Below are 19360 nucleotides of genomic sequence, written 5' to 3'. Positions count from 1 at the left end.
TCAGAACTCATTCATCTCCTGGTGGTTCATAGGACCAGACTAAAAACTAAAGGGGACAGAACCTTCAAGGATCTGGAATCCTAGAACTGAACTGTGTACGATTGTGAAAGACTGTTCTGAGGGGAAACAGTCTTTCACAATTGTACACAAATACTAAAACACATGTTCAGAACCAGAATCTCTTTATTGGCCAAATCTACAAATACACACGACTTCTACCAGAGCCACACAACTTTAACCCTGATTCCCTCTTCGTGCATTTTTGTTAAAAAAAGAAAAAAAAAAAGAAAAATTGTTTTCCATTGTGTGATCATTGTGTCTGTGTTACAGCTTGTGGTTTGAATTTCTGCAGGAACTCTTCTCGTTAGTCAGATTTTTGATCCAGTGTCTTTTCCTTTCACATGTTATTTATACTCTGCTGATGTATTTTGTCGCCTCTGGACGCCTTCATGGCAAAAATGTACACGCACAAAGAAACTACTATAAAATCCTCATACTCCAATATTCTTTTTTTTTTTCAATAAATCACTTCAACAACTTCAGACCTGGTGGTGATTAGAGTCTTGGATGTGTCAAAGATTAGTAATAAAATTGATTTGTTTGCATCATTATTTTTTATGTAGAGTCAGATTCTCCCTCTGGCTCCTTCATGGTCAAACTGTCCCATTGACTTCCATTATAAATACATTTATTAATGTGGCTGCTGTTCCAGTATAAAACCATGATTCTGTGATGTTAACATTTCATTTAGAAGAAAAATAGTGATATTTGAAACTGCGGAAGAATAATAAAGAAAAGAGTCTATGTTGCTGACAGCAGTTTAATTAATTACATATATATATATATATATATATATCAAATATCACTAGTTTTCTTCAAAATTAAATCAGTAAATCAGTATCAATAAGGAAGGAAGCTGAAAGGATCAAACAATTTCATCACCGACATCGCTGGAAAAGCACGCTACTTGAAAAAACAGGAAAATTCAAAACACATGGATGAGAAGCTGTAAAGTTTTCATTAAACTAAAAGGGTTTTCTCCAGGTACTCTGGTTTCCTCCCACCTCCAAACTAGTATCTGTGGTGATTTTAATATTGATCTGCTAAACTCAAAGAAGCACAAACTGACTGATGAATTTATTAACACAATGTATGAGCCTATATCCAAACCTCACCAAACCCAGCAGAATCACACTCCACTGTGCCACCCTAATAATAACATATTCACCAGTGACATTGAAAACCATACAGTGAGTGGACTATTAATCAGCGACATCAGTGACCAACTTCCAGTTTTTAGTCTATGACAGTAACTACAAGAGAAACCACAGACGGGTCAGGACAGAAGGAACCATGAGGGCTTTGAGGAATGACTTGCTAAAACCAAACTGTACAAAGAGCATGATGTTGATGCATATGAGGCATTTCTAAGAGTGTTCATATCTTTGTATAATAAAAACTGCGCAATAAAACAACACAGTAGAAAACAAAACTACTCTGATCGACCCTGATCACAAAGGTTCTGCAAAATGCCTGTAAAAAGAAAAATGCACTTTATAGTAATAAAAAAACACTCCACCTTCCCACATGGTCACAAAAAGGCAATTCATAAAACAAAGAACTAAAGAGGCAGAACATAAATATAAAAATAAGTTAACTAATATTATAAGGGTATGTAGGAAAGAATACTATAGTGAATTATTAAATAATGAATAAATAAAATAAATTGTTCCCTTATTGATCCCTCATGGGGAAATTCCATCTTCCATTCATTTGTTCACACAGTGATGTGTTCAGTGTGAGCAGAAGGCTGCAGCCTCAGGTGACTGCTCGCTCAGGGCACCACAGCCATGGAGGGTGGGAGATGGAAGGCCTTCAAATCCAAAGCTGTGCCTCTCACCACGACTCCACAGATCCCCAACCCTAATAAAGACAACATAAAATAACTACAACATTCCCTTGGGGAAATTTTGAAGGGGCTACGGGAACTCATGCACACTTTGCCTACATTTAGCACAATTAGCTTATGGTTAGCACAGTTAACTTACAGTTAGTACAGTTAACCCACAGTTGGCACACTTAACTCACATTTAGCACAGTTAGCCTACATTTAGTACAGTTAACCCACATGTTGCACAGTTAGCATACGGTTAGCACAGTTAGCCTGTGAGTGAGAGAGTAATGCGCACTGACGCGCGCATGTCTGTGTGTCCTACTACTCTTCCTGTGTGTATCTGTAACTGTGATAACATGAAGTTATCTCTGTGTTTCTGTGCGCATGTGTATAACTGTATAACTATAACACACACACACACACACACACACACACACACTACACAGGTAACTTTGTGATTACAGTTACACACAAACATGCGCACTCCTCAACCTTCACCCTCACCCACACACACGTGTAACTTTATGTTATTACAGTTACAAATACACTCAGGAAGAGTAGTAGGATGTACAAACACGCGTGCTAAAGCGCGCATTACTCTCTCACACACTGGCTAACCATAAGCTAATTGTGCTAAATGTAGGCAAAGTGTGCTAATTCCCATGTTGACAGAGACGGTACCCCCGGCATTAGCTCCCGTAGCCCCTTCAAAATTTCCCAGAGGGAATTTTCTAGTTTGTTTACATTAATTGTTTTTCTTTGTCTGTAAAAATGTACATATTTAAAATGTGAATCAAAACTGATCGTCAATTACTGAGAAAGGAGAAGGGGTAGGATTAAATAAGCACACTTCTTCCTGCTCCCTTTCACACATTTGTTAACACTGTTTTTTTGTGTTTTTTTTTTGCAGTTTTGACTATTTTTTATTATTATTTATTTATTCATTCATTCTTGCATGTGTTTTTCTCATGTTTGAAATAAAGCGTTCATTCATTCATTCATTCATTCATTGACTGCCTCAAGCCTGCGACCCCTTTGACATCACCAAACTGTTAGTTGGGTTGAGGTCAGGTGACTGACTTGTTCAGTTAAAACCTTCCACTTTCTTCCCCTGATGAAGTCCTTTGTTTTGTTGGCAGTTTGCTTTGGGTCATTGTCCTGCTGCAGGATAAAATTCCTCCCCATTAGTTTGGATGCATTTCTCCATAAACTGACAGACAAAATGTTTCTGAACATTTCAGAATTCATTCTGCTGTTTCCATCATCAGTTCCATCATCAGTAAATATTAATGAGCTTGTTCCATCACGTCCAGGCCATGACACAACCTCCATGCTTCACAGATGAGCTCATGCTTCGGATCATAAGCAGTTCCTTTCTTTCTCCACTCTTTGGCCTTTCCATCACTTTCCATCCCCCTACTTTAGAACTCAAGCCAAAGCTCTGCCATGCTCGGGTGAATCTACAGTTTAAAAACATTAAACAAATCTGGAGTATAATTTCAATAAAGCACATCATCAGATACAGCTTATGTTAATTTACCTCAAGTACTGTCAGATGGATGAGGATCATAATTCCAGAGCTCAGAGGACCAGGGTTATCTTGTTAACCAAACACTGCTCACTATTCTACTACTGACTAATCAGACAGGCTGTAGGATTGTGTTTGGTCACGTTTGACTTTGTAAGATTTGTAAGATTCAGAAAGATGGTAAATATGTGACCTGAACAAGGATGTAAAAGGGACACGTCTACCGACATCCAATCAGGAAATCATTAGAGATTCAAAGTTGTTTTGGTTCAAATTTGTTAGGAGTCAGTTTGTTGTATGATTGTTTTTGATCAAACAGTTCCAAGTGGTCGTCCTGCCTCTGACTCTGCTGTTGATGGTCGTTGCCCTTTATTTCTACTGTAAGGTCCTGTATACATCAGCCTGAGTTAACTGAAGAGTAGAGTGAGGTAGTAAATCAGATCTTTCTGCTGTCATGTCTCTCCAGGCTCCAGAATGAATGTGACCTCTGACCTCTAAAGAAGATGGAGCTCTGGGACCAGATCAGGACCTCCAGACAACTCATGTCACATCCTGATCAGATCATTATCAGCTTAATGAAAGTCTTTATATTTCTAGAGTGATAAAGAAACAGTAAAGAGGGATTATTCTCTAAAAGTTATTTCTAACTTCTCTGACCTGCCTGTGACAAATGTATTATAACACTCATTTATAACAGTTCTCCAGACTCCACCCATCCTTGTCTCTATCCACCACTGAAATCCTGCTCCATTCATTCGTTCATCATTCAAATCACAACTTAAAACCCATCTGTTCAAGCCAGCCTACTCTTTATATGTGGACCTTGCTTGACCTGCAAAAATGTATACGAATAAAAGATGGAAATGGCGATAAGTTCTGTAAATATCTGTAAAATGAAAAGTCACAAGAGATTTATTTATTTTATTTTTTTAAATGAAGCAGAGATTTTATTCAAGATTCACAGAAAACTGCTTCAACCTGGAGACGATTGAACAAGAAGAACAGAATATAGTGAATTAAAAAAGTCACAACAACATAAAATGATCCAAATGTTTCCACTGAGTCATGTGAAATATTCCAACTAGTCATTCCAGCATAAACACATGAAGAATCCAAGGTATGAATCAAATCAAAGAACATTAGATTTCAGGACTGTTCTCTTCAAAAACACTCAAGTGTGAAAGTTGGATGGAGCTCCAGCTCAGCAGAAGATTTCTCCACTGTGTCTGAGTTCAGTGTGAGTAACATCCTCTGTACAAACTGATTAGAATGACAACAACAAGCCAGGAATAGGAGACACAATCATATCACACTGATACAACATTTTCCTCATGGAATACTTTTACTGCTGATACATGAACTACATTTTACTGACAACTGACAACACTACTAATATGTTGGTGTTGGTACTTTGACTGAAGTCAATGATCTGAATACTTCCTCCACCATGTTTCTGATTGGAAATATCACCTCTGGATATTACACTGAACACAATCACAACCAAACAACTGATTCATGTTTAAAGATCAGATCAGCTAAAAGATCACACACATGATGATCATCTACATCAATCATTATTTTACTTTTTCTTCTCAGATCCCATCAGTTTACTCCACATATACTTTATCCCAACTCTGGTTCCTTCATCCATTCTGTTTTTCATCTCCTCCAGTTTCTGGACCTTCTCTCTGTCTCCTCTCTCCTTCATCTTGTCAATCAGGAAGTCCAAGTGGACATGAGTGGACACTGAATCAACATTCAGGGCGATCTGCTCCTGGTTGACAACATGTTGGTAGGCCTCATCCAGGAGCTGGGACGTCTCTGATGTCAGTTGGTTCATTTCTTTATCAAGATTTTCCAAAACTTTCAACTTCTTCTCACTTACTGATTTATTCTTCACAAACTTCTGTTTTATTTCTTCTTCAGTTTTCTGAACTTTCCTCGTCTTGGTCACATATTTCCACTTTTCCTTCACATGATCTGTTACAGGACACTTGTTGGAACAAACAGTACAGTGACCATCCTTCATGACCTCACATTGTTCAGGTTTCCAGACCATTGTGCATCCAGGATAGTGACAGTTCTCCTCACAGACAGTACAACAGACAGCTCCTTCATAAAACACCAACCCCCTCATCCCACCATCGATAGGTTCTTTATCTTTGTAGGGCTCATCAACCTCTACAGTGAACTTTTTATTTTTCTTCAGAGCTTCTTTATGTTTCTTCAGAGCTTCTTGAGTCTGTTTGATCTCATTCTGTTTCAGTTCAGTCAGTTTGATTCTCTCTTCCAGGTTTTGGATGCAGGCTGTCAGTCTGATACGTCCATTCAGAACATCCATAGTTTTTTCCACTTTCTGAGGAGCAGATCTTTCCAAGAAGGAAGTGAAGTGAAACATTCCATCTTTGGAAATGTCCCATGAATGTTTCAGGACAGCTTTACTTTCTGTGTCATTGTTCCTCTGTCTGTTCTGTTGGTTGTCAAACAGGAAGTAAACAGGTTGATTCTTCTCATTTTTTGCACATTTAATTTTTGCAGCTTCAAGAGCTTGAAGAGCATTTACAGGTCTACTTCCATCTGAGTGTGTGATGAGAGCTACGATGTTTTTCTCCAGGTCTTTTCCAAACAGAGAAATCACTGAATTAAAGACGTACATCAGTCGATCACTGAGTCGATTATCACTGGCCTTCACCACCAGACCCACTGCATCAACTTCATGAACTCCATCCACTGATCTAAACAAGTCAAATAATCTTTGACTGATGATGAGATCTTTCTTGATCCCTCTGGTGTCTCCATATCCAGGAGTATCGATGATGGTAAGAGAGTAGGGCAGAGTTTCACCTTCAAAACCAAAGATCTGGTACACGATCACATCTGATGTCTGACTTTCTGATTGACTTCTTTCCTCCTCCTCTACAATCTGAAACCAGACTTCATCCTCAAACTTCACTCCCATGGTGTAGTTGACCAGAGAGTTGACCAGAGTAGATTTTCCTGATCCTGATTCTCCAACCAGCAAGATGGTTCTATTGGTCTTGTTCATGTTTCTTTCTCCAACAGTCATTCTAGTCAGAGTTCCAATCTTCTCTTTCTTTGTTTTCAGCTGGTAGACAGAAGGAGATCCTGAGGAGATCTGAATACTTCTGGAGATGATGTCTTCATACTTTGATGAGATGTTAGGGTTCCTGCACACAGCACAGAATACAATACACATTTAAACTGAATGTTTTTCTTTTTCTTTTATATAAACAGCTGATCGTTGTTCATAGTAAATAAAATTATTTTATCTTGTGTTTAAATTCTGCAGCTGTTCAACAAATTCTTCTATCACAATAGTTCTAATAATCAAAACTATAATGTAGATGTATTGTCCTAGGATGTCCAGACCTGGACCATGAATATCTAGATCCTCATTAGGTTTTCAAGAAGTATTTTATTATTAATAAATACCACCATCTTGTACAGTATGTTGTATCAGGTCAGCAGCACAATGAACAAATTAACTTGGAGTTCATGAGAGAAGACATAAGCAATGAAACTGTGGTAGTCTGTTTAGCCATGGACGACATCAGTGGTGAATTCTAGAATAATCTTAGAAAAATGTTGAATGTTGATGAAGGGTGTGATTCAGAAAGCACATTAACTTCCAATGCTTCCTTTAAGGCAGATTCATCAGTGATGTTAATCTGTAGACTGAAGAGACTTTTGATACCAGAAGGTTCTAATTAGAAACCTCTAATTAGAATGTGATAATTTTTTTTAAATGATCACATTCAGAATTAATCTTTTTTTTTACCATCAACATCATTTTCACTTTTATTATAATGAAATATCTTTGTGCTAGTGTTGATCTTTTAATCTACACAGCTGCCTGATCACAATCATGTTATTCACCTACATCACTGATTGTATGCTTTCCTAAATACTGCGAGTTTAACTTACATGTATCTCAGTGCTGCTCTGGTTCCTCCATCCATTCTGTGTTTCATCTCCTCCAGTTTCTGGACCTTCTCTCTGTCTCCTCTCTCCTTCATCTTATCAATCAGGAAGTCCAAGTGGACATGAGTGGACACTGAATTAACATTCAGGGCGATCTGCTCCAGGGTGACAACATGTTGGTAGGCCTCATCCAGGAACTGGGACTTCTGTGATATCAGATGGTTCATTTCTTTCTCAAGATTTTCCAAAAGCCTCAACTTCTTTTCACTTTCTGATTTATTCTTCTCATATATCTCTTTAATCTCTGCTACAGTTTTCTGAACTCTCCTCGTCTTGGTCACATATTTCCAGTTTTCTTTCACATGAGCTGATGCAGGACACTTGTTGGTACAAACAGTACATTGACCATCCTTCATCACCTCACATTGTTCAGGTTTCCAGGCCAGTGTGCATGGAAAGTGACAGTTCTCCTCACAGACAATACAACAGACAGCTCCTTTATAAAACACCAACCAACTCATCCCACCATCAATTTCTTCTTTTTCTTTGTAGACCTCATCAACTTCTACAGTGAACTTTTTATTCTTCATCTCTTCTTCACGTTTCTTCAGAGCTTCTTGAATCTGTTTGATCTCATTCTGTTTCAGTTCAGTCAGTTTGATTCTCTCTTCCAGGTTTTGGATGCAGGCTGTCAGTCTGACACGTTCATTCAGAACAGCCACAGTTCGCTCCAGTTTCTGAGGTTCACTTTTTTCCAGAAAAGATGTGAACTCTCTCATTCCTCTCATTGATAATTGATCAGCATGTTCCAGGTCTTCTTTTTCTTCCTCTGTTCTGTCTTCATCCTGACAGTTGTCAAACAGGAAGTGAACAGGTTGATTCTTCTCATTTTTGGCACATTTAATTTTTGCTGCTTCAAGAGCTTCAAAGGGATTTCTAGGTTTTCTTCCATCTTAGTGTGTGATGAGAGCTACAATGTTTTTCTCCAGGTTTTTTCCAAACAGAGAAACCACTGAATCAAAGACGTACATCAGTCGATCACTGAGTCTCCCTCCTCCTGACTTCATCACCAGACCCACTGCATTAACTTCATGAACTCCATCCTCTGATCTAAACAAGTCAAATAATCTTCGACTGATGATGACATCACATTCAATCCCTCCAGTGTTTCCATATCCAGGAGTATCGATGATGGTCAGAGAGTAGGGCAGAGTTTTATCTTCAAAACCAAAGATCTGGTATACGATCACATCTGATGTCTGACTTTCTGATTGACTTCTTTCCTCCTCGTCTATGATCTGAAACCAGACTTCATCCTCAAACTTCACTCCCATGGTGTAGTTGACCAGAGAGTTGATCAGAGTAGATTTTCCTGCTCCTGATTCTCCAACCAGTAAGATGGTTTTATTGGTCTTGTTCATGTTTCTTTCTCCAACAGTCATTCTAGTCAGAGATCCAATCTTCTCTTTCTTTGTTTTCAGCTGGTAGACAGAAGGAGATCCTGAATGGATCAGAATACTTCTGGAGATGATGTCCTGATACTTTGATGAGACATTTGTGTTCCTGCAGAAAAAGTTTTTACACATTTTTACACATTAAAAATTCATCCAAAGTTTATTTTTAAAGCACATTTTATAGATAGAACAGTTCAAACTGATTTTTTAATTCATCAAGACAGAAATACAGTTTTAAACTACTTTAAAACCAAGTTGAGATGAGTTTTAAAAGTCACGCTTTACTTTTGCTTCCCCAATTTAGAATTCACATAGAATTATGTATAATGATGTAACATGTTGAAGAAGACATGTAGTCATTAACCACTTTGTCAGTTCCTTATTCCATTACAACTCAATTAAGAGACCTCACTGTGGTGAGGTTTTGCCTTGTTTCCATTTTTTGTTTCATGACTTCCTGGTTTATATACATGGTCAAATTGAAGTGGAGCAGCATAAAATCATTTATGATACAACACATTCTTTTTATAAGGACAATACAAGAAAGGACAAAGCCTGGAATGTAATCCCCAGGTCTCTCATACCTCCAGGATTATCTGCGGTTCCACGCCCGTGACGCACACAGTAGGTGTTGACGCCGAGTGGAGGGCGGACCAAATACGCGACACTCACGCGATGACAAGCGGACGGACCCGGTGGATTTTCGAGATATGTCTACAAGCAACCAAAATGTATTTTCTCTACAGGGTGGCCGGGCTTAGCCTTAGAGATAGGGTTAGGAGCTCAGACACTGGAGAGGAGCTCAGAGTAGAACCACTGCTCCTCCACGTCAAGAGGAGTCAGTTGAGGTGGTTCGGGCATCTGGGAAAGATGCCTCCTGGACGCCTCCCTTTAGAGGTGGTTCGGGCATGTCCCACCAAAAGGAGACCTTGGGGTTGGCCCAGGTCATGATGAAAGGATTATATCTCCTCTGGAGGAGCTGCTGGAATTGGCTGGGGAGAGGGCCGTCTACACCTCCCTGTTGAGGCTACTGCCCCCAGATAAGTGGATGACGATCACAACGATAATAAAGTCTCCTTACGTTTCAGTTCATTTGTCCTTCCCTCATGTGTTACCGATCTGTCTTCCCTAATTTCCACCTGTTCCCTGTTACCCTTGTGTTTGTATAAATATAGGGTATAAACACAGTCTGCATCTCCCTTTGTTCTGTCATGCACCCCAGCCCTCGTTCTAAGTTCCTATTATCAGGCACAGCAGGAGACTTTAGTTTCCTCCTTTGGAGTGTTTTTGATTTTGCATCTGAGTCCTTGTTACGGTCACGTGTTTGCTTTCAGGTACCGCCCTTTCTCCCTCCAGTCCTATTTTGAGCTCCGACCTGATTGTACACTCTGGCCAGTATGAACTCAACCAGACAGAGCAGATGGCCACAGCTATGCATGCTCAAAAGCCCGAATCTCCTGTAAGGAGGAATTTCAAACCACCAGGGGCTCCTCAACTAAGTCACCTCATGTCTCAAGTTTGAGATCTGCTTGACTACCCTGTCAGCGTGACTGTTACCCACATAATGCCTGCCGTCAGTAGCAGCTGTCCTGCTCCTGCCTCAGCCATGCCTTCAGCAGGCATGTTGGGGCCAGCATCAAGTTAGAATCTCTAGAGAGATGGGTCAATACAAACCTTTTCTTGTAGACTGCTCTATACATTTTGAACATTTGCCCCAGTCTTTCACCACTGAGAGGTTGAAGATAGCCTTTATGATATCCAACTTCCCAGGCAGAACCAGAGTTGGCCACAGTAGAGTGGTCAAGAGACTCATTACTCTGCAGCTCTCTTGCAGATTTTAAAGAAGCTCTACAAAAGACTTTTGACCCAGTGTGCAACTGACCGGGAAAGGGCATATAACAGTAAGCTCAGCGGAGAGTGGCTCTATCCACAGACCTGGATTTTCTCATTTAATCTCAACTCACCATCTAGTCCAGGGCTGGCCAATCCGCGGCTCCCGAGCCTCATGCGGCTCTTTGCCCGGTTCCATGCGGCTCTTGCGTTCATATTGAAGTTTCGCTTCGCTTGAGTACAATACGGTATTTTCATCCAACGCACATGTGCGTTGGATGAAAATACCTCAACGTTTCCCAGTAGGAGCAAGATCATTTGAGTAAACAATTTGCGTCAAGTTCGCTCTCAAAACGGCAGGGAACAAATGCACAGCAAAACAAAAACATGAAGATGAACACAGGACGTTTTTAACAGAGTGGGAGAGTTTAGATTTTTTTGTTGAACGTAATGGCAAGCCATTCTGCCTTATGTCAGGCGTCATTAGCGCATTTCAAAGCTTCAAATCTTCAGCGCCACTTCAGCTCACTATGAAAGTAGTAAGTAACATGCATAGTAAAAGAGAAAAGCTATTGTAAATTATAATATTTTTGTTTGTGGACTTTGTGTGAGACAGTGCACACAGTGTTCATTGTTGGAAATGACTGGCCTCTCTTTGTACTTAAGCCCTGGTGGGAGTGTGATGGACTAGGGGCTGGCTACAAAACTAGAACTGAAAGTTTGGCTAAGCCTATCAGTGCTTGCACACTTAATGGAAGTACCATTATTCAGTCAAATCAATCAAAAACCTTTTATTGTAACTAGTACAAGTACCAGCGAAATTAGCCATCAACCTGTCCATACATATACAAAACATGCATACACTTTAACAAAATGGGGGTAGACAGGACAGGAAGACAGAGACAGAGTTGACAGAGACAGACAGAGATGTCTTCCAGGCTGGATTATTGTAACTCGTTACTGTCTGGCTCCAAATACTCTTTAAAAGCCTCCAACTGATTCAAAACGCTGCAGCAAGAGCACTGACAGGAATTAGCAAGAGAGATCATATTACTCCAGTATTAGCTTCTCTTCAGGAAGAACAACACGGACAGGAAGCTGCTGCTGGCCTTCTACCAGTGTGTCCACATGGTACCGTTAGCCTAGCCCTAATGCTAATTGTAGCCAAGGTACAGGAGCTGCACTGAGGAGGACAGAGCGAGGCTTCAAAGGACAGTCAAGGCAGCCCAGAGGATTGTTAGCTCCTCTCCCCTCTCCGATGGACATCTACTCCACACAGAGTCCCAGCAGAGCACACAATATCATCAAGGACAAGTTGCGCCCTGGTTCTCAGCTGTTGCCCTCTAGGAGGCGCTACAGATGTATCAGAGCATGGACAAACCGATAAAAACACTTTCCAAGAGCCATCACCACTCTGAACTGTTAAAATCCTAAATCCGTCAATAAAGGATTGTAATAACAGACTGCCACAGAATCTGCCATAAAGCACAACAAACTCAATAACGCAGAATCTCTTTATCAGCCAAATGTGCAGAGATGGGGTATGTGTTACTGTTTTAAGTGTCTTTGGGAATGATGCAGAGTAGGGGTCTGGGAGGGAGAGAAATGGCCTGGGGAAAAAGTCCTGAAGGACCTGAACCGAACAACTCAGACTCAAAGTAACATCAGCCCTCGCCAGTGCGAAAACGCCACCTTCCAACTGCCTCTCCTCCTCCATCTCCCCCAGCCTCTCTACTGTCTGTCACCTTACAAAAATATGTTGATGCGACATATGAACAGATTAGGGAGAGAATGATCATAGAGTTTGATAGTGAAGTTATTGCCTGAGCAAAAAAGGCTTTTACTTTCACACAATTATGTGTAATTAATTCCACAAAACATATGGACGCATTAAATCACATGACCATCTAAAATCTGAGGTTTTATTGTATTTTCACTACAAATTTTCTTTATTTGTGTTTTTTAAACAGTTGCTCTCTTCCACAGAAGTACATGAAAATAAAAATGTTTTAAAAAGTGTATCTCTTTGGCATTAAATATGGCCTTTTATTCAACATCTACGGTGGCCCTGAAGTGCAAAACACAACAGCAAACACAAAACACAACTGCAAATCAGAAAACACGACATTAACCAAACCGGAAAAGGCACGTACCGTGGGCGACTTGAATTTTTACTGATTGGACAAAAGAACTGGTCCGTCCTTTAAACCGGAAAAGACGTGTTTTTTTTGTTTTTTTTACATGTTTTGAAAACATGAGCGCCATGAATGAGCAGGTACGCGCTGTTATTAAAGACTTTGATGCCGGACATGAATATGACGTGATACTGGATGTGCTTTTGACATTTCACAACATAAACATGAGTCTGCGTACGCTGAAGCCGCTTTTAAAAGAAGATCGTGCGTGGCCATCGCCACCGTCTTCGTGCAGCCTTGTCCCACATTTGCCGCAGAAGTTTTGTTTTTTCGACTTTCTTGCTACAATTTTGTCAGAACATCACAGCTTCTCTGCGCTCGTATGTCTGGCAAACAGCCGTTGTTTTTCCGGTTCAAAGAACGGACCTCCCCCACCTCTCCCTATTCATGTCGCTCGAGGTTATTTAACTTTTCCTGTTTGGTTAATGTCGTTGCGTTTAGTAATTTGCCGTTGTGTTTTCTCTTTGGTTGTTGTGTTTTCTGACACACACGAACACGCTCGCACACAAACAGACACAAACAAAAATGTAGATGACATCGCTGATATTAAAATCCATCTAACTGACGTGACCCAGACAGAACAAATGCTGAACATGTTGATAACTTCCACTCGTGGTTGCAGATTCATGCCCTGCCTCTGGTCCGGTGTCAGTACCAGATATGTTCAGCTATGCCTACACCGGTCCAACCAGCAGGTTGAATGAAGCTTTTACCAGCAGGTGGAGTGACAGCGGGGACAGCCAATCACATGTATGTTAGTGAGAAACCAGCAGCCAATCAGAGAGCGATATTTAGGTTAGAGGCGGGACTTCTAGCAGAGACAGACATTTAACCCTTTTTGTGCCATTATCATTATATTGACTAAACACTGAGGACAGAGGTTGTGTTGAATTTGATAGTGATTACACAGTAGCGGCTGAATATTGGTAAGGACGTGTCCCTAGCGCCTCTACCCAATTCTACACCCTTGACTATAACTGGACTATAACCATGTTGTCCCTTTGAAAATATATTTTGTGTACTGATGGTTACCTCGTTTCATTGGTGGTAAATGAGCTTTGTTTTCTTCCCAGTCCAGTTAGTTTGTTTCTTTCTTTGTTCCATTCTTTATTTCTTTATGTTTTCTTTGGTTTTGTAACCCCCCCCTTTGTTTTAAAGTTGTCAAACTCGTATATGCTAAAACGTATTTTAGCATATAGAGATATTTTTGTAACAATACAGCCTTATTTTTATGCTAAGTTCTCCTATTTAACTGATGTGAGATTAACTTGTAAATAAAAACTGAAAATTGTTCAAAAACTAGAAATTCACCTCTCTGCTCCTTTTCTCCTTAAAACATAAGAACCTGCCCGGGGGAGTTTGGTTTCCTCACAGACTGGACATCTGTGCGTAATTTCGAATGAGAAGCAAATGAGAAGCAATGCAAAAAATTTGATTTTACTTCACTCACTCTGTATCAGTTACTCTAATAGTTATAAAATATATTTCCTCTTAGTGTCACCTTTCAGTGAAGCCTTTTTATTAAAAATGTGTCCAAATGGCACAGTTTGGAAACGCCTGGTTATGCACTTAGAAAAAAGGGTAAATAAACTCAGTTTTGGTCATTTTTATATGCAATTTGGACTGGGAATAGGTAAGACTTTATGCTCTGATAATCTTGTGTTATCCGGGTGAGATCTGTCCTCAGTTTCCTCTGAAGGCATCAGATTAAAAAAAAAGAAAAAAAAGACAGACCCAAAAACTTTTTATTTTTAACTGTGTGTGAACTCAGCGTCTTTACTTAGGCAGGTTGTTCTTCAGAGTCTTAGCTTTCAAAAGAGACCAAGACCATAAATGAGCTCCAAACTGTTCGAGAACAGTATTCAATTTACTGTTCTTATGTGGTTTTACATGCTACACACTTTGACTACTCTGGGCAGCACTTTGGTTGAGAGTTATTGTTTTTAAAAGTTACAGTATTTTCTGTTCTCTTACAGCAGAAGGGCAGAAAGAGATGTGCTGCATTATTCACCATTTGCTATAATAGTAATATAAAAAAAATTATCTAAAATGGTCTTGTAATGTCTCATCTCAAGTCTTTATACAACTGGTGTTTTTATTGCAGTTTATTTAAATGATTACTAGTGTGAATGGTACTCACTGTGCTGCCATGATGATGCCTGATACAGATGTGTGGACCAGCTGGATTTAAGGGCATCTGGATAGAAGATAGTAGAAAATATATAGTGTCCTATGAAGGAAAATTACTATCAAATCTTTGAAGTATTTTAGAAATGTTAAAGGTTTTTCACTTACCAAACTTTACAGTCCAGATGATACTGTTTCATGTATTAGTCTTCTCCATTCATGTATTAATCTGCCCAAAGAGACATAAGAGTCAGACAGTACTATAAAATCATTTAATCAACATTTAGTCAAGATTCTGATATAATTTGGTCAAATAATTTCCACTGTAAACACAGATTAACTGGACTCTTCTGTCAACCATAGGTTTATATGATGACATTAGAACTGTTTTTTGTTTTTATGAAGGATATTAGTCCTGTGTGGACATAATTGTGATAGTCATATGTTAAGACATGGTTTGGTTTATGTCTTCAGCTCCTAAACCCAGCACCAGAATATGTTTGAAGGGCAGAAGTGGAGCTGACAGAAGGTCTGGAACCTGAAATGATGAGGATTGATAGGTCTGGACATGTAATGTTTTCCAGCAGAGAATGAACTGGAAATCAGGGAGCAGCAGCACAATCACCAATTTTAAAATGTAACAGTAAAATACTATGTGTTGCCCCAGCTGTTGTCAGCTCTTATAATAAATTTTAACCCTAAACTATGAAGCTTAAATTACATAAACACAACATAAAGTGGTATGTTATCATAAGGCTGAGAGCGTTTTGTCGAATTGGGTGAACAAATTTTAAGTTTGTTTGTGAACAAATTTTTTCACTCCTCAGAATTTCTTCATAAAGAGAAGAGAAACTGGGTCATGGATGAAGACAAGGAGCCCAAGAACACCAGTGGTTCTCCAGAAGAACCAGATGAATGTTTAGGAACAAGTCCTGACCTTCATCCAGTAGAAATGTTGGAGCATCAGCTGATGAGAGGAAACCACCAACATCTCACACTGAACTGGTTCTGATCTGAATGGGATCAGATTAGACCCTGATCAGCTGTTACCAGGAACATTTAGTCTAAAGGTCTCACCAGTTTCCACCAGCTGATCTATTACATTTAACACACTTTGGTCACAGTTACCAACCAAATGTACCAGACGTTTGTTAAGCAAATTACATTACACATTACTCACTCCCCAAACCACTTAATAGTTCCCAGACCTCAAGCACAAAGGCTGTGTTGTTGTAGATTTAAATTTAAGATTTAAGTGCACCCCACTGGTGTAAGTATTGCAATGTTGTGATGTTTGGTCAAAGAGGCCGTAGGTGCATATTGGTAGAATATTGAATACTGAGGTAATTTACCACGACCAGGGTGTGACTGTGTGAGTGGATGAATAATGGATCCAATGTAAAGCATGTTTGGGTATTTGGAAAAATGCAATAAAAAAAGTGCATTATTATTATTATTAGTATTAATTATTAACCTTCTGGCATTAAATATTCTCTTTCTTTAGAAACGACAAAACTGCTTCAAATATATCGAATGAGGTGCTGACTTTTCTGACATTGAAGGAAAAAATAAAAAATATTTTACAAAAAAGAGTTAATCTTCCCTTTTAGTCAAAGTTCACATGTTCAGGTTGGAGGAAGATGCAACAGTGTGAGAAAGTTTGATATCTTGGTAATATCTTAGCTTAACATGTAAATATATACATACATGGACCCAATAAAACAATTTTTGCTTTGCCAGACTTTTAACAAATTTACAAATTTAATTTAAATTAATCTTTTGTCGATCTGTACAGAGTCTCCAATCCTGACTGTGACTGTTTCCTCATTCCTCTCACCTTGTTGTTGGTGACAGGAAGTTCTGTGATGCTGCTGAGTCAGAAAGAGCAGAGAGGAGTCAGAGCTCAGAGCTTTTATATTCTCTGTCAGTGAAGGGGACGGACTCTCTGTGGTCACATGATTTCACTGAAACTCTAACAGGATCCTTCCTGCTTTTTTTTTTAAATGAAGGAGTTTCTCATAACTCTACCAGTGCAGTTGCCTGCACTCGAGCACTGACTGTTATGAATCCAGCACATGTCACAATAATCACAATGATCACAAACAACGACAGATCAAATTATAATGGGATTTATTTGCAGTAATAATTATTTAACATGACATTACTCACTCTAAAAGACTATTAGAATTTGATTATCAAAGGCACACGTTGGTTACTAACTATAACAAGCAACACACAGGTAATATGTAAAGCATTAGCGCTGGGTAACTGTAGCAATAGCAATAACAACAGCAATAGCAACAGCAATCCCAATGTGTGTAAGTGGAGCTAGAGAGAGGGAGAGAGAGAGAGGAAAGGAGAGGGAGAGAAAGAGAGAGAGAGAGAGATGACGAATGGCGGCAGAGTCATGTGAGTGACGTCTTTTAGGAGCCAAGATGGTGGCAGAGGGGCGTGGCTACGCAGAAGGTAATGTAGTAAACCACAGTGTAGGTCAATTCATCCAAATTAGTGCAAGAGTCTTTAAAAACATGCCAGTTCGTGTTATGCAAACCACCATTCAGTTCCCGCATAGCGCTCTCTGTCCATAGAGCGACCTCTTTGCGCTCAACTTTCCCCTTCTTGAGGTCGTCTGGTAGACCGGAGCAAGCAGGACACAGTTAGCTCAGGAGGTAGAGCGGTCAACCAATAACCGAAAGGTTGATGGTTCAATTCTGCCCTATCCTTAGTCTGTCTGTTGAGACTATACATTTACAGGATTACATTTAGGATAACAATAATTCAGCAGAGGGTAGGATATGTAAACCAGAGGGGGCAAATCGCAGCCTGCATATACACCACAAGAAGGAATTATCATACTGGCTATTTGTTGAAACTTGGAGATTTCTCTCTTCCGTCTCTTTTGAGGGTCATGCAACCAAAGGCACAAGATGAGCTAAATAGCAAACACCCTGCAAAACATAGTGTGGCATACAGCTGTAAGGTTTATCTCCAGAGACTAAATACACTCTCAGGGAGCGAAACCCTCTTAAGAGCAGCATGCACAACAGATAAACAATCACTGGTACCTAAATCTGCATGAAGATTGGAGCCCACACCCTGGAAACATAAAGAAACATTATGCAACCATTAATGTTATAGGGGGAATATAATGTGAACAATCCCTCAACGGCATCTGCTCTGTTGAAAAAGGAACGGAACAATTATGAATCATAACTTGTCCACTTACAACCGGTGTGGATCTAAACCATGGGTGCACCTCTAACAATACCTCAGTCAACACAGAGGGAGTGAAAGGCTGTGGTACACACTGTGGGCTCAGAGGAAATTCAGAACAGTTAGTTTGAGCTAAGATAAGTGACATTTTATATCTAAATGCTCCACTGCTGTCCATCCGTACAGAATTAATGCGGAGCAATCGACACATATTAATTCTTACAGGCAAACAATGTTTATTTATCTCATTCACTGCCGTGTCCACCACCCCTCGATACCTGGAGTAGTCCGGCAGGTCATAGATTTTGGCAAATTCTGACACAATCAATAATGTGATAGATTATATTCCTGAGCGTAATCCAACCTCAACTCCACAGCAGTGTTGTGAATGTTCTCAGAAGGTGTCAGAGTTTTCTGAATGTTATCCAATGTCGTGAACAATTCCCCAGTAAATGTCTTTAGTGTTTTCACCTTTCACCCAAGTGCTTCCCATCCAGATACTATCAGACTCACAGTCAGGATACCAGATGTCTGTCTCCGGGCAGGAAAGGGTATTCCTCTCTCTGTATCTTAGTTATGGCTACCAGTCGTTGGGTGGGTCTCCTCAGTGACATCAGATCGAGCAGAGCAGCTAAGCGTCAGGAGGAGTAGAGGCCAGCACCGCGCTGCGTGAATCCATTCTGCTCTGCCTTTGACCTTTACTGCCGTTCTGGTCACCAGAAACACCTGGTATGGACCCTTATTATCTGAAATAACTAATACGTTCACGTTCACCTGGGAGGAGAACAGGTGTGACCATTTGCTGCCATTAAAAATATCAAAAAGGTTTCAAAACTGTGTCCTGGAACATCTGACACCAGCAGCTGAAAAATGTGGAACTACCTGCTCAACAGACCTTTTTATTATGACTGGAACAAACTTTGACAGTAATTTGATGACAAATATAAACACCATGAAATGTCTTTGTAACCCCTCCCTGCACCTGTCACTCTAAGACAGGGTTAATATCAAACAGGAAATGAGGACCAACTCTAACTCTAGACTCGATGAGGAGACTACTGGTATCTACTCAACTAAATTTTGATTTAGATCTGTAATGTCTACCCCAAATAACACACAACAGACTGAAAGTTTAAAGGAGGTATATTATACAAAGATCTTTCAACCACAATTGAAC

The 19360-nt window shown here is 39.8% G+C and overlaps 1 protein-coding gene across 1 annotated transcript; it reads right to left on the bottom strand.

Annotated features, from left to right (window-relative positions):
• Positions 1-4329: 4329 nt before the first annotated feature.
• On the bottom strand, positions 4330-15504 carry LOC124996278. The gene is made up of 4 exons (XM_047569112.1): positions 15139-15504; positions 14984-15040; positions 7368-8927; positions 4330-6610 (listed from the first exon to the last, which is right to left on the bottom strand). The coding sequence occupies exons 3-4, from the start codon at positions 8150-8152 to the stop codon at positions 5002-5004; spliced, it is 2394 nt and encodes a 797-aa protein (XP_047425068.1). The 5' UTR covers positions 8153-8927; positions 14984-15040; positions 15139-15504; the 3' UTR covers positions 4330-5001.
• Positions 15505-19360: the final 3856 nt, after the last annotated feature.

Source organism: Mugil cephalus, chromosome 19, assembly GCF_022458985.1.
Source record: "Mugil cephalus isolate CIBA_MC_2020 chromosome 19, CIBA_Mcephalus_1.1, whole genome shotgun sequence".
Taxonomy (NCBI): Eukaryota; Metazoa; Chordata; class Actinopteri; order Mugiliformes; family Mugilidae; genus Mugil; species Mugil cephalus.
The sequence above is the reverse complement of the archived record's forward strand: the minus strand, read 5'-3'. Positions and strand labels throughout refer to the sequence as shown.

Bases quoted from the DNA above. Each gene is read 5' to 3' on its own strand.
- LOC124996278 (XM_047569112.1), bottom strand. From the start codon at position 8,152: ATGAGAGGAATGAGAGAGTTCACATCTTTTCTGGAAAAAAGTGAACCT. The intron at 6,611-7,367 runs GTAAGTTAAACT...TGCTGTGTGCAG, and splicing joins AGAGCAGCACTGAGATACAT to GAACCCTAACATCTCATCAA.